At 44.9% G+C, this 26,443-nt stretch overlaps 2 protein-coding genes across 2 annotated transcripts; both read right to left on the reverse strand.

The window, feature by feature from the left end:
- Positions 1 to 459: 459 nt before the first annotated feature.
- LOC117436888 (E3 ubiquitin-protein ligase RBBP6-like) lies at positions 460 to 4,842 on the reverse strand. Its single transcript, XM_034068893.1, has 5 exons — positions 4,809 to 4,842; positions 3,009 to 3,097; positions 2,799 to 2,895; positions 1,634 to 1,773; positions 460 to 762 (listed from the first exon to the last, which is right to left on the reverse strand). Exons 1-5 carry the CDS (start codon positions 4,809 to 4,811, stop codon positions 564 to 566), a joined length of 528 nt encoding a protein of 175 aa, XP_033924784.1. The 5' UTR covers positions 4,812 to 4,842; the 3' UTR covers positions 460 to 563.
- A 1,225-nt stretch (positions 4,843 to 6,067) lies between these two features.
- On the reverse strand, positions 6,068 to 9,050 carry LOC117436936 (E3 ubiquitin-protein ligase RBBP6-like). Its single transcript, XM_034069016.1, has 3 exons — positions 8,885 to 9,050; positions 7,843 to 7,939; positions 6,068 to 6,158 (listed from the first exon to the last, which is right to left on the reverse strand). The coding sequence occupies exons 1-3, from the start codon at positions 9,048 to 9,050 to the stop codon at positions 6,068 to 6,070; spliced, it is 354 nt and encodes a 117-aa protein (XP_033924907.1).
- Positions 9,051 to 26,443: the final 17,393 nt, after the last annotated feature.

Raw genomic sequence — 26,443 nt, forward strand, 5'->3', positions numbered from 1 at the left:
GCATGAAGCTGCAGATGTTCAAGTGTCAACAATTTCTAGTCTGCAGCAAATAGTTACACAGTTTTGACATTTTGCTGTTGTAATATTTGGAGTGTCGGATGTGTCTTCCTGATTCAACCCATCCTTTTTCCACTGTCTGCAACAGCAAGAAGTCATTGACCCCAAAGTTAAAGAACAAAGCACATCTCAAAAAAAAGCATTGGTAGATCTGAGTTCTGAAGGTTTGAACCAGCTCTCCCGTGGAGAAGAATGTGGATTAAATGCCTAACTATCCATTTGTTGCAGACCACAGTCAGTCACCAGAGATGGCTGTATAATTTTGTATGAGAGAAAGGGCTGTGGGCAAACATTTGGTACCTAATACTGTAATCAAATGCACAGTTAGACACTCCTCTGCATGTAAAGAGGACGTAACTGGATCTGTAGAAAGAGAAATAAGTTTTCTGCCCCCCCTTTTTTTGAGTCCTTTCCTAGTCAGGGTATACTTAGGCTTTAATTAGAACAGGTAACAAAGTAATTTTGTTCTCTGCTATTTTTGCTTCAGAAGATGAGATGTGATGTTTTCAATTAACAACATGGGAATAACACTTACACTCGTCACAATAACTGCTTCCACAGCAGGGAAGAACAGCTGCATCGGTCATGATGTCTTTACAAATGAGACATAACAGCTCATCTGGAACAGGACCATCAGAAGAGGAGGAGGATGGCTCCTCTGGTAAAGATGGAGGCCTTTTCCTCTTTTCTCTAGCATAAGCTTCCCTGGAGGGCATGTGGGGAAGGAAAAAGAACAAATTTAAAGATGAGTAAAGGAATACTTGTCCAAGCTTTGCGTTTTATCAAAAGAAGATACTAGATGGAATTCTTCTCACTCCACATTACCCTTCTGAACTGTAGGCACTGAGCTGAAACTACTTCTCTATAGCCATAACTCTGTAAAATAAAAACCCAGAGGGGGAGGAAATCTCAATCCAACAGCTGTTGGTTCAATTCTTGTAAGAAGCGTTTGAAACATAAACCAGACGCAAAATGAGCTCTCAACGAGAATGACTCCCTGTCAACACTACTGAAATGTACTGCAGAAATACAGATCCTTGGTGCACCGCAACTTGAACCAACTTCCAGGGGCATGACAAGTATGGATGACCACCCTCTTTTCATGCGAGCAAGCATCACAGATTTTAAAGTTAAAATGCAATGGCTGTGCTTCCTCTCCTGTAATTACAGATGCATTCCAACTTGGTTGCATTATCCACTCAGATGTTTATGCATGCTTTCTCTCATTCGCTATTTGGTCAGTCCAATTAATCCTGTACTTATAGAATCATAGAATAGTTAGGGTTGGAAAAGACCTTAAGATCATCCAGTTCTAACCCCCCTGCCATGGGCAGGGACACCTCACACTAAACCATATCACCCAAGGCTTCATCCTGCCTGCTCTTGAACACTGCCAAGGATGGAGCATTCACCACCTCCCTGGGCAACCCATTCCAGTGGCTCAGCACCCTCACAGTAAAGAATTTCTTCCTTAGATCCAGTCTAAACCTCTGCTGTTTAAGTTTCAAACCATTACCCCTTGTCCTATCATTACAGTCCCTAATGAATAGTCCCTCTCCAGCATCCCTGTACTTACGCATTAATAATGGGGATTGCATATTTTCCAGTGTTGGTCAGCATTGCACCCTTTGTGTTGGGATCTTTCACCTCTATCAGGAAACTCCTTGGAATTCCTGTGCTCCTTTTCAGTCTGGGAACAGACTCCACATTTCTGTCCTGTTAAGAAAAGAAATGCAGACATATCTCATCTTAAGACCTACACTTAAAATGACAGTTCAGTGACGACTGGAAGAAGCAAAAGCCTTGAAATCCTCTCCTTTTACCCAGCGTGAAGGTTGTTCAACCCAAGTACTTCTTTTCCTAAATGAACATGGCCAGGGTGTTCCTAAGTCACCTATTGTTCCTAAGCCAGCTTCTCAGGGAAGTGGTGGAATCACTGTCCCTGAATTCTGCAAAAACACACGTAGACGAGGGCCTTAGTGACACGGTTCCTGATGGATCTGGCAGTCCTGAAGCATCAGTTGGACTTGATGCACCTCTTCCAACCTAGTTGGTTCTACGATTCTGTGAAAGGCTTAAGCAGAGTTTTGATCTGAGCCGACATTCTTTGGCTTAACAACAGGTTTCTTAAGGGTGAAATATCCCTTAGCACATGATCCACTGGGAGAAGAGACACAAACCTCCTCCCCCAAAGCACAATTCAGAGAGAAAACTTAAGTCAGGGCTCTGGGTCAGCCACTGCAGAAACATCTATTCACCAGCTATGGATGAAGGTTGAATTCATACCTCATGTGTGTACATTCAGTGACTAATGTTAAAGGGCATGAACACTCAGCCAGAGACTTGTGTCGGTAAAACACACAAATATTCAATAGATGGGGTCAACAGAAACATCTTGGTTTCATGCAAAATACTGAAAACACCAGCTCTCATTAAAAAGAGTTAAAACAGAAACATTTCCAGTAATACTGAAGTACATAAAACTATGCATGTAAATGCACAGATGAAAAGATCTATGGACTTATTTCATGTCTGTGGCTTAGAAAAAAGAAAACATTACATTTATAATCCCGGCTTTCCCTTGAACTTTGAGGGGCTTTTCAGCATTGCCATGTAACCTCTGTATTTGACCTCAAGAGAAACAGTTCTTCATACGATTATTCCTGTGTTTGTTACCTGACTGCCAAGGTCAGAAATTAAACAAGGTCGGAAAGTAACACCACAAGTCCCCAAAATCTTACCCCATTTCTTGGGCAGTCCTTTCTATAGTGGCCAGGTTTTCCGCACCGAAAGCAAACATATGATGGTGGAGGTGTAGCCAAGGGCTTCTTCATGGGACTAAAAAGGTTTCAGGAAAAGAAAGGTATGCATTTGTCTCTCTTGTTAAAACAAACATCTACACAATTTTTCCATAATCATCAAAGAACTGATTTGACTTTATCAACACTTACTGGACTGGATCATATTCACGGAAAGACTGTATCATCATGGCTTTTATTTTATCTTCTTCAGAAGCACTGGCTTCAGCCAGGTTGGCAGTCTGTTTAACACAGAATTATTTGACGCACACATTAGAAACACATGCAAGCTCAGCCAGCCAAAGACAACACCACTTGCTCAGTCCTGTACACAGCACCACAATGCTAGCTGATGTTGCCTGAAAACAGATGCTTCTATGAAACAGTTGTCCTGAGAGTGTGCTGGGGAGACTTTGTGCTTGTAAATGATGCTTATGTGCCTGCTAGCCTACTTGAAAAGAGCCTTCTTGGGCACTCAAAACCTTAGGCTTGACATAGACTTGTGTAACCCATCCACTTTTCTTCCAAGTGGACTGAAGTGATGAGGAAAAGAAATGACACTAGCAATAGTTTTCAACTGGTTTTGAAGCTCCAGCCCATTTGAGGTTACTGTGCATTTAATTGAGAAAGATGTCTGCAAGTTATATGATTTACATTTTGCAGCATTAAAAAGAACACACTATGTTAGTGTCAGGTCTCTAGTTTTTGCTTGCTGAAATTCAGCATCAGACACAGAAGCACTGAAGGGAGTCTTTCTGATCCCTCAGCAAGACACAAGGCTCTCTTCAGTATAAACGTGACCATCCAGTCCTGTAGGCAATCCAAACTGCATTTCCCCAAATAATATTTCACAGCACAATGCCCCTGTGCTAAGCCAGTCTGAATAAAGTGTTTAGAGTAAGTAACAGTTCTGAGCTGCTTTATGTTTTGTTCATGCGTTTCTCAAAAGGTTCAATGTGCACCACTTGGACAGTTTTTCACATCTGAGAGTAAAACTTCACATGGGTTTACAGAACCAAGGCCACATGCAGGGACAGCCAAAGGCACAACATTTAATTTCTTCACTGAGAGAGGGAAGATGCTGACGGTGGGAAGACCTCTCGTTCTTAGCAATGAACTCCTGTCTCTCTTCTCAGGAGAAAGAACTAGCTCCCATCTTTTGCATTGACTTGGCTAACTCTATGCTTTTGCACAAAGTGCAGTCATTAGTGTCTTGCTGAAGTTACAGTGTTGAGCCAAAAGAGCACGCAGTTCCATCCCAAAACAGGCCACTGCAACATTTTCAGCTGGTCACATCTAGTACACTGTAGATACACACTGGTATAGTCCTCTAAACAATCAAGTACACAATTTACACAGTTGACACAGTCTGCATTCAAACAAATTTGTGTTCTCCACTGTCTAGAGCCTGGAATTTGTGGGACTGTGCAGTATTCAAAGAATGCTTCTGTGCCTCTAACGTCCATAAATTCAAAACCAGCCATGCCATTGTCCAAGTTCCAGAAACACTTGTACTTCAGCTGTTGCAAACTGCCCTGAAATGTCCATAACATACAAACAATTAAATTCCTTTGTAAAAAATCTGTTAGATTCCAACACAAAATTAATGAAACATAGGAAAAACAGTAAAAGCTTCTGAAGTACTGGTGCTTTATTTCCTGAAGATGAGTAACGGTGCAACATTGTGTTGGTGCTGAGAAGGCACTCCCCTTCTGTCTTCCCAAATTGGCGAGTACTCTTGAGAGTATGTATCAAATTATACATACTTCTTAAGGTTAAAATAAATACTTTATTAAAAATTAAAGTTTTGTTCACATGACAACAGTTATCCATCTATAGACTGCAAGTAAGGCTTAAAATTATGAAGGAAACACTTATTCTTAAGTATTTTACAATACATATATATACACACCTTTGAAAGCTGGGCCAGAGAATTAGATGCAGAAGACTCACCATTCTTTTGTGCAGCAAAAAATAAACGCATATCCAAGTTCTAGAATCAAAACATAGCAAGAGTTAACCCCTACTGCAGTCTGAAAATCTGCACTACACCCACTGCGTGTCACTGAAAGAGGCATTTCCAACCTACTGTAATTTGTATTTGTTCAGAATAAAGTCCCAACCTGCGACATCTGAAAAGTGCCTATGTGCTTAATGAGACGAAACTAAACTAACCAGCTCTCTGGAGATGGACTTACTGCTCCAGAATATCTCAGAGAGGGGCCCTTGTGAAAAATGCTGAAGTTTATTGGAGAAGGAAGCATCACTACAGGAATCTTACTTGCAGTGTAGTTTGCAAATTAATCGGTTAATGTCTCATCACTTAAACATGCATTTATACAGTTATGCTTTGATGAACAGTAGCTGCCTGTCAAGAAAAAAGCAGCCCTGAAACATGTGCTCTGCCCTTCTTCTCAAGAACTGCAATGATGCCAAATTCACTATACCCCACCAAACCCAAACACCAATCTGAACCATCAGCCACAAAAGTAACCTGCCAATTTGTCTATAAAAAGAAACTGCTCAAATTAAAAAAGAAAAAGGTGTTTACTATGACAGAGTAGCCTATAAAAATGGAGAAAAAAAAATCTTGTATTTTTATAGACCACAGGACAAACGATCCAAATTAGTTTGGGAACTGTGAGAATTTTTATTGTTCTTCTCTCAGAGCAAACCCAGTCTTTCATGGTGATGAAAGCATGGATTCAAAGCACAGTCATGGCAGTTTTTTCTCCACTGCAAACACACTCCTCCCTCCCAGCTGCCTACGCCAATAGCTTGCCACAATGAAGTCCTCAGGCCCCAGTTAGGAATGGGCCACAGTGTTTGCAGAGAACTACTACTGATGTGCAGCTTTTACAAAAAGCACAGAAGAGGCTGTACAAACTCACAACATTACTAGCTATAGGCAGACAGATCTCGAACGTGGCACCAGGTTCAACTGTGCACACCTGGAACCTGCATGAACTAAAGATGATCAGGCACTATCTGCACAACACAAAGTCACACAGGACATATTCTAGCATATGCAATAGGAAATACCATGCATTACTAGGCATAAATCCCAGCATTCACATCAGAACTGGGCAAATTGATGGCGTGACTCAGTTTGCACTATGATGAAACAGTACATTTGAATGACAATCTGTACTATGTTTTACTGGGAGATACATGAAGTTAATGTTTGTAAAATTAATACAAGGCTACATAGTTTAGAATTCAGTGCAGTGTGTAGAAAAAAAGGGTGAGATTGGGTTTTTACGTACTGCTTCTGATGTTCTGCTCACTGGCTCAGTTCGAATTCTAGGAGGAGACAGAAAGGTGATCAGAACTTAAAGCACTTGTACCCAACAGAAAGCACCAAAAATCAATTATAAAACCCAAACATCAAAACATTATGTTCTCATAGTCTACTGAATATGGACATTTATTTGTATACACAAACTGTTATCTCTTGGTCATTCAGCGCAACTAAGAAAACCTCCAAAATCCCATTTCTACTTTGTCGTAAGTCAGACTTACAGATACAAAACACACCTGTGCAAGAGAAAGCGCTCATATTTTCTCTGCCACCTAAGTATCAAATATATCAAGTCTGTACTACGGTTTTGTGTTCTTAAATAATCAACCCTCAAACTATGAAGGTACCTTCAGGCAATCTGTACATCCCTAGTATTACAAACAGGTGTCACCTACAGTACTTTAGTTTCTATGGCAGAACAGTGATAGCCCCAACACTTCAAAGGCCAAGTTTACTTCAGTGAAAGAAAAAAAAAAGTCAGTAATCTGACAGGGAACTAACAAAACTGTCAGCAGCTTAGCCTTTAGAACAGTGTTTCCTTGTGGAAGCCCAAGCACTGTGCTCAGGTATCTACCATACTTAGCTGTGAAAGTGCCAAAGTACTAGCCATGTTACATACGCTGTAGTGACTAAAACTAGTAGTAGAAATGTCACCTGAAAGAAGCTGCTCCTGGGATTTTGTGTGACTGAGGAGCCCTGTGACAAAAAAAAAAAATAAAAATAAAAATCTTAATTTCCAGAATTTGTTTTACGATAATGCTGCAGCATTTTAAGAAATACTTATTCCACCTGAAACCTTGCTGTGGTTCCATGTACTCACTGACCAAACATTAAGCACTCTACCCCGTTTCTGCAATGTTTCCAGCTGAAGGAATAGAAAGCTGATCTGCCCCATCAATTTTCAATGCTAGAAGAGCAGTGCCATTCTTTCCTTAGCCCCACAGACAGGTAAAACAGCATCAGGAGGATAGCCACCAACTGCTGGTAATGTGCTAAGTTGCTTACTAAGCTTCAGGTTTGGAAAGGATTAACTACTCCTTCACTGTACTTGCACAAGAGGCAATACACTTTATGACACTGCTCTTTTCGTCTTGCCCAAAACAGACCCTGGCTTTAGGAAACTAAGAGGAATCACTTTTGAATGGAACTTCACTTGTTTGCATGGTTTGCCAGCTGGCAAGCATCGGTCTTTCCTGCATAGCCAGTATGCAAGCCCCAGCCATTTGGGGCATAAGAATACCTGACATATCCTGTCCCTCTCCCCCAGATACAAGAAAAAGTCAAACACTAAGAATCAGACTTCTGAGACAGGAGCAAATTTTAAGTTTACACTACACTGCAGAACTGTCTTCGCTCTAAAAGCCATAAAAGCAAACACATTTAACAAGGAATCTCTCCACGCAGACAAAACAGGATCTACAACTTGGCCCTCAGAAAAATTAACCCCAAGAACCAAACCCATAGAATCATTTTAAAAGGTTCTATTGTTGCAGTTTGAACCCCATATCCCAGCAGGCCTAAAAACATAAGTCTGCTTCAGGACCAATACAGGAAAATCCACCCAATGACAACAAAAATAAACGGAAGCTTTAACAAGAAAGATACAATCTGAATGTCTCATATGCGCTGAAACCGTTCACACACTGAAACCAACAGCAAAGAATGCAATGCTGTGTGGACACTTACGTAACATCCGTTTTGCTGGTAGCTTTAACTCCTCCAGCAGGGATTCTTTTAACGATTACCAATGAGTTTTTAGGAATCAGGGCATCTTCTGTGTATTCTGAAACCAACAGAAATACAGACAAAGATATTCAAAAGGGCATGTATTAGTACATCATGAACTACACAGCACTTCAGAGAAGGCCTTTAGAGGTACAGAAGTCAAATCTTATATATAACATCGTGCTAACACTAAACAGTACCTTTCAAGGCATTTTCAGGTTTGATAACCAAACACCACCAGCTAAATCTTTTTCCTTTCTTAAAAACAGTTTGAATGCCAACAGCAAAATGGTCTCAGAGGTCACTACAGGACAGCCAGCTAATACAAGGGTTGCATTCCTGAACTAACTGAAGTTGCTTTTGCTTCTATTAGGCTACAAAACCAATAGATCTCTGGAGATACACAAACCACTCCAAAGTCTCATCTGCTCAGTGCTTTACATGTGCTTGATCAAGTCTGATGCTAAGACTAGATCCAACCACACCTAGGCTCTCTCAGGAGTTTAGAAAGCCAGGGGGTGGGTGCACTCTGAACTTTGTGTCTCAGTGGGAGGGTCTCCTTTCTTTCATCTTCGGTTTCTATGCACATCATTTTAGCTTGATTCTCCCTTGATTTTCTTTTTCTGCATTCCATTAGACATAAACCATTGACCAAGCTTGAGACTAAGGCTAGATCTAGCTTCACCTAGGCTCCCCTCAGGGGTTTACAAAGCTCAGGGCTCTATTCTGGACACTGTAAATCAGTGTGCACATTTGACAAACTGGTGTAGCCAGCAGGATGCCAAATCAGATTTCATGACACCACCCCACTTAGTCCCTGGCACTGCTTACCCTCTTGGTGCTCCTGCCACCTGGTGGGATGGGCCCAGGCTCACTCATGCTATGTGGGGATGAGCCATAAAAGGCAGAATGCAGCTTCTGCTGGCTGCGGCCATCATGGGGTGCTCTGCAACGTCACCAGCCAGGACATGCCCAAAGCCCTGCACCTGCTGCGCACACGTACCTTCTTTGGTCTGGGCATTGCTGATCTGCAGATCACAGTTGGCTGCCTTCAGCTTCTCCTTGCGCATGATCTTGCACTTGAGGTCACAAAGGGAGATGTCGAAGCCACTGAAGGTGACCGTATCATAGTCCAGCTTGGAGAAGAACTTGTAGTGGATGCAAGACATGGTCGGGGCCAGGCAGTGCCTGCTCCACTACCGTGTCTAGCTCGGCAAATGACAGATAGAGGCCTTGCAGCCTCCACGAAGGTGAGGGCTCATGGCAAAGCCCACTGAGGGCGCTGGGGTGAGCAGCACAGGCTGAGCTTGTGCTGGCCAACAGCGTTCAGAGGCTGCAGCACTCTGCCACAGCCAGGCCCTGAGATATCAGGCAGCCTCGGCTGACAGAGCCTCACGCCTCCATCCTGGCTTAGTGAGGCCCTGGCTTTGTCACCTTAACTACTGCAGGCTATGGTGCTCAGCAAGTGAGCTGTGCCGTGATGTCAGCACCAGCCCCAGTCCTCCTCAGAGCCCAGGGGAGGAGAGTTCCCCGAAGCCCCAGCCTGGCCTCAGTGTCCTCTCCCGCATGCAGCACTCTGAGGATCGACCAACCAACCTCTATGGCGACTCAAGCACCACTGCCCCAGCCTTCACCAGGTGCCACAACACAGTGCACCCGGGTGACCCAGCGCATTGTGACAAAAGGCTTGTATCACGTGCAGTTCCGAGCACCCCAAAGGGGGGGGACCCATCACACCTGGGCCTGTCACTGCCCTGAGCTGCGCCTGTCCCTGCTGTCTCCCCAGCCTGACCTCACACAGTGACCATCCTCTCATCCCCCGTGCCACAGAGCCAGCAAAGGGAGGGGACAGAACAAGCTGTTTGAGTGCATCGTAAAGAATCACAGACTTCAGTCAAAGCAGCCAATGACCATTTATGTTTATTGCCATTAACCAATGGATTTTCCCACTGTCACACATCCACAGTTGCTTCAACTCTGGAGAAAAGGACTAAAAAGTAACAAATGTGCCACCAGCACTGGGAGAGGCTCCAGGTTAGAATCAGTATCTCTTCTGAGCCCCTCACTCCCAACGACTGATAGCTACAGGAAAAAGTGTTGCAGCCCTCTGGCAGAATGTAGCTCTAAATTCCCCCTCTCTGTAACAGCTTTTGTATCACACTTAGGGGTTGCAAAACTAGAACAAGCTACTGCAAATACCTGAAGGCAGTTCGAAAAAGCCATTCCTGAAAGCACAAACAGCGTTACAGTCCTACAGGAAGAAACCAAATCATTATCACAAATGGTAATACAGGATCAATTAGCTCTAGATCACCTTTGAGAACTACCGGACAGAGTATGCACATTACAGATTATGTGCATTGCTGACTAACAGCCACTGGGGGTTTTATGTGAATCAGTACCACAAAAACAAAACTGACAGAAACAAGAGAAAGACTCATTTAAAAATATGACATGAAGTAAGGGAGGGATTTCCACTAAATCTATTTGGGTGGCAAACTTCCTGACTCCCAGACAAAGGTAGAGGACTGTGAACTAAAAGGAGCCGAGTTGTCATACTCCCTCTCTTGTTCTGCTTTCTAACGATGTATGCCTGTTCTCACTGTTGTGTGACCTTATGAACTCAACTCAGGCCTTGAACAGTGAACAGTACAGTGTGACCCTGATGGTCAAAAGAAAAGGAGGGACTGTCAGGAAAATCTCTTTTCCTAACTATTATAGCAATTGGTCTTTAGAGTATGAAGCTGTACGAACTTTCTTCAGGACTATATAGTTGACACTGTAAACTGCATAGCTGTGGTTCAGTCAGCACAACTAAAGAACACCAGCTCACTGCAAGGGGGAGAAGAACAGCCCCAGCTCTGAAGAAGAAAGGATACCTCTGCACTACCCAGAACAGAGCAGAAGCACAGCTCCTCTCACATCTCACTGAAACTCTCCCCTCACCTTGCAGCAGAGATAAGGTACGGCAGCAAGACCAGCTGCAGGGATGTCTTGCTCAAGAAAGAAGCAGATGGATGACAACGCCACACAATTAGAGCTGCTTTGCAAAACAGCAGTATATGTGTGTGTTGAGCAGGCACTGCACAAATCACTGAACACTTGAAAGGTGTAACAATCGTGTAAGAATCACAGCCTGTTTAGTCTAGAGAAGAGGAGACTGAGAAGGGATTGTCACTAATGCACAGAAATATCTGAAAGACAGGTGCCAAGAGGATGGTGCCAGACTCTTTTCAGTGCTACCCAGTGACAGGAGGAGGAGCAATGGCCATGAACTAAAGCACAACAAGTTTCATCTCAACATGAGGAAGAACTTCTTTACACTGAGGGTGTCAGAACACTGGAACAGGCTGCACAGGGGGGCTGAGGAGTCCCCCTCTGTGCAGACATTCCAAAACCACCCAGACACATTCCCGTGTAACTTGCTCTGGGTGGCCCTGCCTTGGCAAGGGGTTCAACTGGAAAATCTCCAGACTTCACTTCCAACCCTAACAATTCCATGACTCTGTAAAACCACATTCAGGATGCCCCAGTTTCACTGGTACAACTCACGGCCATGAACAGAGAATTACTCTCAAAATTCTATATTTTGTGTCCTAGCCTCTCTCCTTGAATAGCACATGCCAGCTCAAGAATTTTAGACTCTTACTCCTCTCCCCATTCTGAAAGGCGTCCTCCAAGGCATTGCCCCTGGTGAGGCCCACAAAAGCCTTCTGTTCATGGGGGGACACTTTACCTCCATCATTGCACTGTCCTCCCAGGCAATGATCACTCAGGAAGGACTCTCACTGGAAACACAACTTGAATAGGACTGCTGTGGGATGTGGGTCAGGTTGGCTATGGGGACTGGGCAAGCCATTCTGTGGTGAACCGGAGACAGCGGGGGAAGTCCAGGGTAGCCAGCTGCCAGTGCTGGGGCTCAGCAGCCTGCAGGACACACACACACATTCCCAGCTGCTCACCAGTGCTGCTGACAGACATCAGGGTTTCTTGAGTTGCCACTGCTGGTCAGAAGGCTACATGCAGCAAAACATCTGCCTGCGTGACGAGGCCTAAAGCAGAAACACACAGTTAACAAAAGCATCCCCGTGCACAAGGGAACCCTCCGGCTTCTCCCCCAAAAAAATCAATTGCGTCCTCAGATGCATCATTTAAGGAGACAGAGGCTTCAGCAACAAGCCCAAGAACTTCTGACTTGTGCACCTGGCCACCTATTTTCAGTGCATGTTGCAAATGCTCTAAGGCAGCTCACTACCCCCATCCAGGTTTTAGAAAACTGTGCAACTATAAACCTCCTCCACTTACACCCTGAGCCACAGAAAAGCCAACAGAGGGCAACGGGAATGTGCTAACACCCTGATTAAGACATTCACTGCTCACTGTGCTGCTCCAGGTGTTGCACTGGCATGAAAGGGCACATTGTACTGTGGGACAGGAAGGCAAGGGGCAAAAGGTAACACCAAACTCCTTAAACAAGCAATGCTACCACAGTCTCTGCATCCTGCAGCGTCTCTTCTGAGATCTCAAAGAAGCAGCCGGGCTAATATGCCTCCTGGGGCAGTGTGCACAAACAGCCTCTACCGGAGCACAAAACGGGATCCTTACTGGGCTCTCACTGAAGTCCCCACATCTCCAGGCTGGTGGGATATCGCCAGCACATCCACACCTTTGATGTTCGGGGTCTACTACAAAGATGGTTTCCATTCTGTCACATCCTCTGAGCTTTAACAGCCAGCAGAGCTGCTTCACCTAGGGTCTGGGTACCACCCACACACATCACCTGCAGTCCAGCAGTACTGCTGAAAAGACCCTGATGGCCTGCATTAACACACTGGCACACAGCTGGGATGTAAATACCACCAAACCATCTCTCCGTTGCAACAGATTACCGAATTTAGAAAAATTAGCCTTACTTCTGGTGAAGTTTCCCTTACAGACAGCTCATCTTCTTTGTGTATAAACTATAGTAAAGAACTGTTCACCAGAAGGTGAAGACAGGCACGCTATAGGAACAAGTTACTCTCAAAATACTCTTTCAACCACTCTTCCATTTGCTTACCGAAGCTCACAGAACACTGGAAAACAACAAAAAAGCAGGGCTCTCTCTCCCATTTGACAGAGCCCATTCTACCACACGTTCAGTCCAACTCCCTTGTGAACCCCAGAATAACAAACAAAGTCTTTCAAGTTTCTGGAAAGGGATGAAGAGCTTTGAAGTGGCAAGACCAGAGAACATTCATGAAAGCACCAGCACACAAGTACACATCCTTATCACAGACCACCTGCCCCATTACCAAAGTGAGTGATGCTGTCAGTGTGCTTGCAGATCAGGGTCTCATGATCATCAGCACCAACAAAGTCAGTTGGAATTGGAAACGGGAAGAAAACCAGATGCAATCAGTCTGATTTCATTCAAGCTCAGGTACATTCCATTTCACATTGACTGCGATTCACAGCAGGTCCCAGGCAACCCTCCAGATCCCAATGCCACCCCTGGGCAGGGGACAGAGAGGGAAAGATGAGGAAAGGGAGCAGGACACCGATTCTCCAAGAAAAACAAAGGCAGCAGGACAGGTGAGAGAGAGGGAAAATGGGACAGGAAGGCAGGATAAAGGCAAAGACAGGCAAAAATAAGAGATGGGGAGCAGGACACAGCTGGAGGTAAGAAAGCCAGGGCTGGGCAGGAGGACAGAGAGATGGAAGGAAAAAAACACACTGTGCTGCGACTGAGAAATAAGAGTGACAGAGAGCAGGACAGGGTAGTGGTGGTGGGGAGCCCTAAGAGGAAGTATGACAGAAAAATGGGGGGGACAGGGCAAAGACAGGGAGCAGGACAGAAACAGAGAGAAAATGAGAGGGATGGAGCAGGGCAGAGGTGGAGAAAGAAAGGAGAGAAAGGCAGCAGAACTAAGGGAAAGAGAGAAAAGAGCAGGGACAGAATGCAAGAGAAAGTGATGGAACAGAAAATCCTGATGGGCTTCAGGCTCAAGATGAAGGAATGAAAAAAATGGGGAGAGCAGGCCAGAATGACAGAGAGAGAAGGAAGAGAGAGCAGGGCAGCACTGGAGGACAAAACCAACTGCTGGGCACCAGGTCAAGAGAGGGAGAAAGAAAAATTCCAGAGCCAGAGTGAAAGAAGGCACAGCCAGCTGGACAGAGAGGCTGAGCAGGAAAGGATGGGACAGGGAATGGGACAGAGAAAGAAAGAAAGAAAGACAGGAAAAAGGGAAAGAAGGACATGAGAAGAATAAAAGGGTAGGGATCTGCACAAAGATGGAGAAAGAAGCAGCAGGGAAAGAGGAAGAGAGGCAAACAGTGGGAGAGGGAGCAGGGCAGGGAGAAGTAAGGACTACGGGATTGACAGAGATCATCAAAAGACGTGGTGGATAGAGGAAAGGTGAGTGGGTAAAAAACAAATAGGGGCAGGGAGAGCTTGCTAGCAACACCAAACTGTGTGGTTCGGTCGATACGCTGGAGGGAAGGAATGCCATCCAGAGGGACCCTGACACTCCTGAGAGGTGGCCAATGCCAACCTCATGAAGTTCAACCAAGCCAAATGCAAGCTCCTACACCTGCGTCAGAGCAATCCCAGCAATCCCAGCTACAGGTTGGGAGCAGAAGAGACTCAGAGCAGCCCTGTCCAGAAGGACTTGAGGGTGTCAGTCAATGAGAAAATGAACATGAGTGTGTGCTCACAGCCCAGAAAGCCAATCGTGTCCTGGGCTGCATCCAAAGGAGTGTGACCAGCAGGGCGAAGGAGGTGATCCTGCCCCTCTGCTCTGCTCTTCTGAGACCCCACTTGCAGCACTGGGTGCAGTTCTGGTGTTCCCAACATAAAAAGGACACGGAGCTGTTGGAACAAGTCCAGAGCAGGACACGAGAACGATCAGGGGCTGGAGCAGCTCCTGTATGGAGACAGGATGAGAACACTGGGGTCTTCAGCCTGGAGAAGAGAAGGCTGCATGGAGACCTCAGAGCAGCTTCCAGTGTCTGAAGGGGTCTATAAGGATGTGGGAGAGCAACTCTTCATCAGGGACCAGAGTGACAGGATAAGGGGTGATGGGTTCAAGCTGAAATAGGGGAAGTTTAGGTTAGATATAAGGAAGAAGTTCTTCCCTGTGAGGGCGGTGAGGGGCTGGCACAGGCTGCCAAAGGAACTTGGGAATGCTCCATCCCTGGCAGTGTTCAAGGCCAGCCTGGACAGAGCCTTGGGTGACATGGTTTAATGTGAGGTGTTCCTGCCCATGGCACAGGCTTGGAACTGGATGATCTGAACGTCCTTTCCAACCCTAACTATTCTAGGATTCTAAAACCAGAGCAACAAACAAGACCAACAACTAAGAGAAAGAAGTGCAGGAGCAAGGAGCAGCTCAGAGGGATGGAGAAAGAAAGAGAAGCATCAGAAGCCCTGCAGAGGGATGGAGGAAGGGTCTGGGAGCAGCAGACACAGCCAGAGAGAGGAGAAGTAGGCAGGGAGAAAGACAGGGACGGTGGGATACAGAATGAGCTGCAAGTAGGAGAAGGGGCTGGTAGAGAGACAGAGAAAGAAGGACTTGGAGAACAGAGGGACGTGGAGGACAGCACAGGAATAGAAGAGAGGTCTGGGGAAGGGAGACAATGAGAGCAAGGGGAAAGGGAGCAGGGAGCTTGGAGAGATGAGAGGCAGACACGGCCCCAAGGGCCGGGCACTCACCACAGCTCCCGCTCTCCGTCCTGCCAGGGAACCTCTTCAGCCCAGGCCCTTCTTTCTCTGCCTCTCTGTGCTCTCCCCTTTCCTCCTGTGCAGGCCCAGGGCCAGCTGCAGGCCGCAGGCCGGGCTGGGGCAGCTCTCGGCGCTCTGGCAGTCGGGGTGCCCGGTGCCTGTGCCCACAGCGGGGCTGTCTCCATCTCCACAGGGGCTCGCTCACCTCAGCGCTGGCCCCGGCCCTCCCCTCAGCACAACCTGCAAGCCCCAGCACCAACATGGCCGCCGGCAGCCCCAGCACTACAGCTCCCAGCATGCCCCGGGGCGCTCCTCCTGCTGCCAGGCCCTGCTGGGCCACCGTCCCCTGGCCATAGGCCAGAGGGAGCAGGAGAAGGGCAGGAGCCGGAGAGGTGAGGAGCTCACCTGTGGGCTGGGGCTGTGCTGGGGTTGGTCCATGTCCCATCTGCTTCTGCCCCACTTGTCAGCACAACCAAACATCTGCTTGTGTCCCTTACCAATAGAGCTGAGCATCTGCTTGTGTCCCTTATCAGTAGAGCTGAGCATCTGCTTTTGTCCCTCACCAGTAGAGCTGAGCATCTGCTTTTGTCCCTTATCAGTAGAGCTGAGCATCTGCTTTTGTCCCTTATCAGTAGAACTGAGCATCTGCTTTTGTCCCTTATCAGTAGAACTGAGCATCTGCTTTTGTCCCTTACCAGTAGAGCTGAGCATCTGCTTTTGTGTCTTACCAGTAGAGCTGAGCATCTGCTTTTGTCCCTCATCAGTAGAACTGAGCATCTGCTTTTGTCCCTTACCAGTAGAGCTGAGCATCTGCTTTTGTGTCTTACCAGTAGAGCTGAGCATCTGCTTTTGTCCCTTACCAGTAGAGCTGAGCATCTGCTTTTGTCCCTTACCAGTAGAGCTGAGCATCTGCTTTTGTCCCTCACCAGTAGAGCTGAGCATCTGCTTTTGTTCCTCATCAGTAGAACTAAGCATCTGCTTCTCCCCCTCATCAGCAGTCGATGTCTTGGCATGTTAGGTACTTAGGACACACAATACTTTTGTTTAAGCAAAGGAATTCCTTTAACCCCCTTGTACAATTTCTCTGTATTACCCCCCTGTACATTGGTTACCCCTGTAGCAGCTGGGGCTCTAGAGAACATGGGCTGACCCATCTTGTGCAAAGCCACCGAAGTGCAAAGCAACATGAGCATGTTTGGTTTGAAATTGGACAGTCAGAAGTTTTTCTGACTTGAGGAACCTTCATCCCCACCAATTCAGTTGCAATCTCAGTGAGGGACAAGTGATGACTTGGTACCTGTTGCCTTCCTAAAGCAGTATCTAATAAATGACTTTCCATTCTAGTCAGTAAAGTGAGCCCAGTGCTCAGAGGAATGACTTTGTTAGTTCTCTAAAGGCAATGAGCTCTGCCTGGCTGGGAGCGGTGAGCAGCTCCAGTGGTGCTTACTCACTGGGCTGCCAAGGGAGGATGTTGCCAGGCTGGGAGAGCGCAGGATGGGGCTGGTGAGAGACACTCAGCAAAACCAACAGCAGTGAGGTGAAAGTGGCTGAGTGGGAGGACATGGAGGTGATTCTTTGAGCTCTTTTGTCTTGCCAGCTAGTTCATAGGATGGGGCTTGTGCTTGCTCTGGTATTCACCTTTTGAAAGCTAAAACAACATATTTTATTAAAATCAAAACCTGTAAGTAACAGAAGGTAAAGGTGTCTTCAGTATTTAGTTGTTTATCTTCCTTGTTTACAGCTTTAGTTTACTGTTAACTGCTTTATGGGCAATCCTTGTCCCTGGCATTTGTGGAAAGAGATGGAGCTAACAGCTGTCACGTTTCCATTAGATAAGAACTGAAAGATGTGGAGCCACATATTCAGCAGTGGCTTGCAGAACGCGGAATTGAGGACATGGTGTCCTTGGAAGAATGTTACTAGCAAGATCAGCAGAGAGAAAAATGTTCAGTAAGCAGGATAAAAAGAATCTGGGGATTCACGGAGTGCTGGGAACTGTGAACTGTTGGCAAGCGTATGAGGTCAAGTTCTCACACCTGTGCTTAACCAATCGTGAGCTCAGCTTTTGCAATATGTATGAGCTAATTAAGTATATTATAAAAACATGTGTATGCTTATCAATAAACGGAACTCTGCCGACCTTATATGGGGATGCAGTTTTCCCTCTGCCGTCCTTCCCTTCAACAAATGGTGCACCCAACGTGATCCGCAGGACGGTTTCGAATTACAAGGAAGGAAAGTGGAATTCTTTGTGGTCCCTGAGTCCCTGAAGCTGGAATCAGGCTAGGGGTCGGTCAAAGCACTTTCGAGTGCCAGACCCCACGAGCTCCTTACGCCGTGGCCGGAAGACTTGATCAGCCGTTGATCGCAGAGGAGTAACCTCCGACAACACTAATCAAGGTTTGCGGTTTTTTGTGTTCCCTGGGTCCCTGAAGCTGGAATTTGGCTAGGGGTCGGTCAAAGCACTTGTTGATCGGGTGCCGGACCCCACGAGCGATTTATGCCGTGGCCAGAAGACTTGATAGCCGCGTCAAGGTTTGAAAGACTCTTTTGTGTAGATTTAGATTTATATTAGTACTGAGGTAGATGGAGCGACAGGCGGCACTGACGCTGCTAACTCAGTTTTTAAAACAACGAGGAGTTACAGAGATTAACTCTGATTTATGGATGTTTTCAGTCCTTCTTAAGATGAAGGCAGCAACCCTTAAAGAGACAGACTTAAAGTTAATGTTGAAATGGTCGAAGACATGTTACGCAGAGATTTATGAGTATACCGGATTTGAGATATCCTTATGGAATGGGGCAGGAGTTAAGCTGTGGAATGCAGCCACGAAAGGCAATGAAGCTGTGAAAAGTTTGTTAGTCATTTGGAGAACTGTTTTAGAGACGTTAAAGTCAAAGAATGAGATCATGGAGACCAGTGTGCCCCCCCCCCCCCCCCCCCCCCCGAATCTCCACCGGTTGCCGCTGCAGCAGCGAAGACTGAGGACGGGGATGAAAACGATCCTTTCGACCTGAGCCCTATTGACCCTGAGAAGGAGCCTGTGCACGTTCATCAGTTTGCTGTTGCTGCTCCTGAGATCCTGACACCTGATAATGCTGATGCTGACCTGGATGGTGCTCTTGACCTGGAGCCTATTCATCCGGAAAAGAAGCCTGATTTATATCCCCCATATCCTCATGATAAATGGGTAGCTGTAAAGGGAGAAGTGAGATGGGTGGGGGATGTGGATGTATTGCACGGTTTCCCGTGGTGTGTGTGCTTCCCATATATACAATTCTTTTGATACAGTCTCTCTGTGATACTCATGTACTTGAAGTTGGTAAATATAAGTATGTCCATGTTTCTATTGACCCTTGCAGACCTTTATAGATATTGCAGGCAACTTCTTCCAACATAGGCTGGCCACCTGTGTCGGAACGAGTGTGCATTTTCGTCAGTATAAAAGCCCAAGCCTCATGTGATGTGAGGGAGGCAGAGCCTCTGCAGGGACGCCTGCTAAGGTTGAGCCTGCCACCCCACACTGCAATGATGCTTCTCGGAGCTGATTTCCTGATACTCTTCACAAGGTCCTTGTGTTATGCTCTCTATGTGAGACTGTATAGAGGGAGTAATAATTGTATGGATTTTGTGTTTCAAATATTGTAGTTGTGTGGAGTGTGCTTGTGGGATCCCATATGTGCATATATGTGCGTGTCTGTGTGTGTGTGTGATGAGGGCAGACAGTGTTCTGTGTATTTTTTGTTGTCAGGTTTATGTAAAAGATTTAACGGGTAGCAGTTTAACACTTTGGGGATATCCTTCAAACGTTGGAACTAAGAGCAGTTGTTTGGGTATTAAGTGAATTTGTTCAGGCTGTTAATATTGTTACTGACTCATTGTATGTAGTAGGAGTGGTACAGAGAATTGAAAATGCGTGTGTGAAGGAAGTTAAGAATGAAATGTTGGGAATGTTGTTTTTACAATTGCGATCAACAGTTCAAAACAGGACAGCTGACTATTTTATTATGCACATCAGAAGTCATCAAAACATAGGGGGACTAGGTTATGGGAATCGAAAAGCAGATAATCTTGTTTCTCTACCTGCATTGACACCAAAAGACCCCTTTCAGGAAGCAAGACTAGCACATGAATTGTTTCATCAGAATGCAAAAGGGTTAAAATATGAATTTGGCATCTCTAGAACAGAAGCAGAAAATATTGTCCGCGCATGTCCACGATGTAGTCTGCATAATAATGGCGTGGGCATAGGAATAGGAGTTAATCCTAGAGGGTTAGCCTCAAACCAAATCTGGCAGATGGATGTTACACACATTTCAGAATTTGGGAGACTAAAATACGTGCATGTTACCATAGGTACTTATAGTAAGTTTCTTTGGGCAACTGCACAAACTGGAGAACAGGCTTTGCATGTGATTAGACACTTGACAAGTGCTTTTGCTGTTATGGGAGTACCGCAACAGATTAAGTCAGATAATGGACCAGCGTATGTAGGAATGAAGGTGCAGAGACTTTTGAAACAGTGGGGAGTGAAGCATGTTACAGGTATACCTCACTCTCCAACAGGACAGGCTATTGTAGAAAGAGCGCATCAAATATTGAAAAGTTATGTCAGGAAACAGGACGTTGAGGATGTTTATGAGAAATTAGCACGAACTCTGTTTGTTATGAACCATTTGTGTGTATCTGGGGATGCAATGACCCCTCCAGCTGTTATATATTTTCATCAGGAACCTAAAGAGAAGCAGGTTGAACAACCTTTAGTTCAATATAAGAATCCCAAAACAGGACTGTGGGAGGGACCAGTTCCAGTATTATATTGGGGCCGAGGTTATGTTGCTGTCTCTACCCCCACAGGACCAAGGTGGATTCCGGCCAAGTGGGTCAAGATTAGCCATGCCACAACACCTAAAAGTGACAGTGTTCAGAATCGGAATGATGATGACACTCATGACGGGAATGATGTCAAATCCATTGTTTCTGAAGCCCCCCAGGGAAAACATCTGGGTAACGATAGCTAATATAACCAGACAATCATCTATCTGTTTAGCCTTAGGGTCTGTGACCTCTCCATTCCGCACTTGTTTGATAGGGACCCCTACATGGGAGCCCAATGAATTTAAAGAGTTTGTAAGTAATGTATCTGTCCTCAATTTTACCACAGTGAAGGCCTTTTTACCTCCAGCTGCTAACACAGCTGCAAAACAAGACGGTGGCTGGCAATGTCAAATAGTGTTAAATCTGAACAAAACATTGTATGAGGAACCACAGGAATTAGAACTTTTTGGCAGCTTAAACACCACCAATAGTACACAAGGAGGTGGATGGTTCAGTTTTATATCAAGAAATGACAATCATTGGAATACACCTCATACCTTAAATTCTTTTTTAACCTTGAATGATGTTAATCAAGCATTATACTCAAATTGTAATGCCACCAACATTACCCGACCACATGCTCTGCCACCAGGAATATTTTTGATTTGTGGAGACAGAGCTTGGAACGGAGTGCCCAGCAATTTACAGGGAGGACCATGTTATCTAGCGAAATTGGTATTATTTCACCCCAATATAAGTATGCTACAAAATTGGGCTCGCAAAAGAAACAAACGTGATTTACATGACCTGGAATGTGAGGGCATAGGCGATCCTGTCTTTTGGTCAGAATTTCGAAGTGTAGCAACTGCGGTGCTTCTTCCGAGAGCCGCAGCTCAAAAAGCATTGTATTTAGCAAAACAGATGGCTTGTTGGACAAAAAATGAAATCAATCAAACTTCAGAAGTTTTAGATTTATTATCTCAAGATTCAGTTAGCACGCAACATGCTGTACTGCAGAATAGAGCTGCCATAGATTTTTTGCTTTTAGCACAGGGCCATGGGTGTGAAGAATTTGAAGGTATGTGCTGTATGGAATTGAGCAATCACTCTCAATCTATATATGCTCACATTAATGAATTGAGAAACCATCTAAATGATTTGAAGGAACAAAATGGATGGGATATTTCTGCTCTTTTACGAGGTTTCTGAATCTCGGGGTGGCTTCAAGGACTGCTTAAAGAAGGATTACGCTTGTTATTTGTTATCATTATTATGATTGTTGGCTTTAAAATTGTTATGACATGTATTAACAAGTAAATCACGAAAATAGCAGGGGTTGCTGTACCACAAGAAAACGGGGGAAATGTGGAGCCACATATTCAGCAGTGGCTTGCAGAACGCGGAATTGAGGACATGGTGTCCTTGGAAGAATGTTACTAGCAAGATCAGCAGAGAGAAAATGTTCAGTAAGCAGGAAAAAAAGAATCTGGGGATTCACAGAGTGCTGGGACTGTGAACTGTTGGCAAGCGTACGAGGTCAAGTTCTCACACCTGTGCTTAACCAATCAGGAGCTCAGCTTTTGCAATGTGTATGAGCTAATTAAGTATATTATAAAAACATGTGTATGCTTATAAATAAACGGAACTCTGCCGACCTTACATGAGGGTGCAGTTTTCCCTCCGCCGTCCTTCCCTCAACACTATAGAGACACCATAGAGATGCCATAAAGACCCCATAGAAACACCATAGAGACAACATAGAGATACCATAGAGATACCATAGAGGCACCATAGAGACAGCATAGAGATACCATAGAGACAACATAGAGATACCATAGAGATACCATAGAGGCACCATAGAGACAGCATAGAGATACCATAGAGACACCATAGAGATACCATAGAGACACCATAGAGGCACCATAGAGATACCATAGAGACAGCATAGAGACACCATAGAGGCTCCATAGAGACACCATAGAGACACCATAGAGACACCATAGAGATACCATAGAGACACCATAGAGGCACCATAGAAGAACCATAGAGGCACCAGAGAGACACCATAGAGGCACCATAGAGATACCCTAGAGGCACCATAGAGGCACCATAGAGACACCAAAGAGACACCATAGAGATACCATAGAACACCATAGAGATATAGGGACACCATACAGACACCATAGAGATACCATAGAGACACAATAGACATAGCATAGGGATATCATAGATACCAGAGAGACACCGTAGTGATACCATAGAGAAACCATAGACATACCATAGAGAGACGATAAAGGCACCATAGATATACAATACTGACACCATAGAGACACCATAGAGATACCATAGAGACAACCATAGAGACACCATAGAGATACATTGAGACACCATAGAGATTCCATACTGACACCATAGAGACATTGTAAAGGCACCGTAGAGGCACCTGAGAAACACCATAGAGACACCATAGAGACACATTAGAGATGCCATAGCGACACCATAGCGATACCAGAATGACACCATATACACACCGTAGAGGCACCATAGAGACACAATAGATATACCATAGTGCCACCATAGAGACACCATAGAGGCACCATAGAGACACGATAGAGATCCCATAGAGACCCCATAGAGACACGATAAAGACCCCATAGAGACTCCATAGAGAAACCATAGAGACACCATAGAGATTCCATAGAGATACCGTAGAGGAACCATAGAGATACCATAGTGACATCATAGAGACATACCATAGAGACACCATAGAGATACCGTAGAGACGCCGTAGAGGCACCACAGAGACACCATAGAGACACCATAGAGATACCATAGAGATGCCTGGGAGACACCATAGATATACAATAGTGACACCATAGAGACACCATAGGGACTCCATAGAGACACCATAGAGACAGCATAGAGATTCAATAGAGATAACATAGAGGCACCATAGACACAGCATAGAGATACCATAGAGACACCATAGAGATACCATAGTGACATCATAGAGAGATACCATAGAGACACCATAGAGATACCATAGAGACGCCGTAGAGGCACAATAGAGACACCATAGATATACAATAGTGACACCATAGAGACACCATAGAGATACCATAAAGACCCCATAGAGACCCCATAGAGACACAATAGAGACAGCATAGAGACACCAGAGAGGCACAATAGAGACACCATAGAGACACCATAGAGATACCATAGTGACACCATAGAGGCACCAAAGACAAACCATAGAGGCACCAGAGAGACACCATAGAGGCATTATAGAGATACCATAGAGACACCACAGAGGCACCACAGACACACCATAGAGGCACTATAGTGGCAACATAGAGACACCATAGATTCACCATAGAGATACAATAGAGACATAGTAGAGACATAGAGACAACATACAGACGCCATAGAGATACCATAGAGACACCATAGAGATAACATAGAGACATCATAGAGAGATACCATAGAGAAACCATATAGATATACCATAGTGACACCATAGAGATACCATAGAGACCCCATAGAGATACCATAAAGACACTATAGAGAAACCATAGAGACACCATAGAGATGTTATAAAGACCCCATAGAGACACCATAGAGACAACATAGAGATACCATAGACATGCCATAGAGGTACCATAGGGACAGCATAGAGATACCATAGAGACAGCATAGAGATACCATAGAGACACCATAGACACAGCATAGAGACACCATAGACACAGCATAGAGACACCATAGAGGCTCCATAGAGACACCATAGAGATACCATAGTGACACCATAGAGACACCATAGAGATACCATAAAGACCCCATAGAGACCCCATAGAGACACAATAGAGACAGCATAGAGACACCAGAGAGGCACAATAGAGACACCATAGAGACACCATAGAGATACCATAGTGACACCATAGAGGCACCAAAGACAAACCATAGAGGCACCACAGACACACCATAGAGGCACTATAGTGGCACCATAGAGACACCATAGAGACACCATAGATTCACCATAGAGATACAATAGAGACATAGTAGAGACATAGAGACAACATACAGACACCATAGAGATACCATAGAGACACCATAGAGATAACATAGACACATCATAGAGAGATACCATAGAGAAACCATATAGATATACCATAGTGACACCATAGAGATACCATAGAGACACCATAGAGATACCATAGAGACGCCTTGGAGACACCATAGATATACAATAGTGACACCATAGAGACACCATAGAGATACCATAAAGACCCCATAGAGACACGATAGAGACAGCATAGAGACACCAGAGAGGCACAAGAGAGACACCATAGAGACACCATAGAGATACCATAGTGCCACCATAGAGGCACCAGAGAGACACCATAGAGGCATTATAGAGATACCATAGAGACACCACAGAGGCACCACAGACACACCATAGAGGCACTATAGTGGCACCATAGAGACACCATAGAGACACCATAGATTCACCATAGAGATACAATAGAGACATAGTAGAGACATAGAGACAACATACAGACACCATAGAGATACCATAGAGACACCATAGAGATAACATAGACACATCATAGAGAGATACCATAGAGAAACCATATAGATAAACTATAGTGACACCATAGAGATACCATAGAGACCCCATAGAGATACCATAAGAACAGCATAGAGACACCATAGAGATGCCATAAAGACCCCATAGACACACCATAGAGACAACATAGAGATACCATAGAGATACCATAGAGGCACCATGGAGACAGCATAGAGATACCATAGAACACCATAGAGACATAGGGACACCATACAGACACCATAGAGATACCTTAGAGACACAATAGACATAGCATAGGTATATCATAGACATACCAGAGAGACACCGTAGTGATACCATAGAGAAACCATAGACATACCATAGAGAGACGATAGAGGCACCATAGATATACAATATTGACACCATAGAGACACCATAGAGATACCATAGAGACAAGCATAGAGACACCATAGAGATACCATAGAGACACCATAGAGATACCATAGAGACACCATAGAGATTCCATACTGACACCATAGAGACATCATAAAGGCACCATAGAGGCACCTGAGAAACACCATGGAGACTCCATAGAGACCCCATGGAGACACCATAGAGACACCATAGAGATACAATAGAGACAACATAGAGATACCATAGTGACACCATAGTGCCACCATAGAGGGACCATAAAGGCACCATTGAGGCACTATAGAGATACTATAGAGACACCATAGAGGCACCATAGATTCATAATAGAGATACAATAGAGACAGCATAGAGGCACCATAGAGACACCATAGAGACACCATATCGGTACAATAGAGACACCATAGAGATACAATAGCGACACCATAGAGGCACCATAGAGACACCATGGAGACACTATAGAGACACCATAGAGATACCGTAGAGGCACCATAGATACACCATAAAGATACCATAGAGACACCATAGAGATATCATAGAGAGAAACCATAGAGACACCATAGAGATACCATAGAGACACCATAGGGACACCTTAGAGATTCCATAGAGACACCTTAGAGACACCATAGATATAAAAAAGTGACACCATAGAGACACCATAGAGATACAATAGAGACACCATAGAGACACCATAGAGGCACCATAGAGACACCATAAAGGAACCATTGAGACACCATAGAGATACCATAGAGACATCCAAGAGAGATACAATAGAGGCACCATAGAGAGATACCAAAGAGACACCATAGATATATAATAGTGACACCATAGAGACCCCATAGAGACTGCATAGAGACACCATAGAGACACCATAAATATTCCATAGAGATACCATAGAGGCACCATAGAGACACCATAGAGATACCATAGAGACACCATAGAGATACCATAGTGACATCATAGAGAGATACCATAGAGACACCATTGAGATACCATAGAGACACCGTAGAGATACCATAGAGACACCATAGAGATACCATAGTGACTT

Source organism: Melopsittacus undulatus, chromosome 13 (genome assembly GCF_012275295.1).
Source record: "Melopsittacus undulatus isolate bMelUnd1 chromosome 13, bMelUnd1.mat.Z, whole genome shotgun sequence".
NCBI classification, from domain to species: Eukaryota; Metazoa; Chordata; class Aves; order Psittaciformes; family Psittaculidae; genus Melopsittacus; species Melopsittacus undulatus.

Bases quoted from the DNA above. Each gene is read 5' to 3' on its own strand.
- LOC117436888 (XM_034068893.1), bottom strand. The intron at 2,896-3,008 runs GTAAGTGTTGAT...AAACCTTTTTAG, and splicing joins CGTGAATATGATCCAGTCCA to TCCCATGAAGAAGCCCTTGG. The intron at 763-1,633 runs GTAAGTACAGGG...CATGCCCTCCAG, and splicing joins GCAATCCCCATTATTAATGC to GGAAGCTTATGCTAGAGAAA.
- LOC117436936 (XM_034069016.1), bottom strand. From the start codon at position 9,050: ATGTCTTGCATCCACTACAAGTTCTTCTCCAAGCTGGACTATGATACG. The intron at 7,940-8,884 runs GTACGTGTGCGC...TGTTGGTTTCAG, and splicing joins CAATGCCCAGACCAAAGAAG to AATACACAGAAGATGCCCTG. The intron at 6,159-7,842 runs GTAAGTGTCCAC...GTCTCCTCCTAG, and splicing joins ACCAGCAAAACGGATGTTAC to AATTCGAACTGAGCCAGTGA.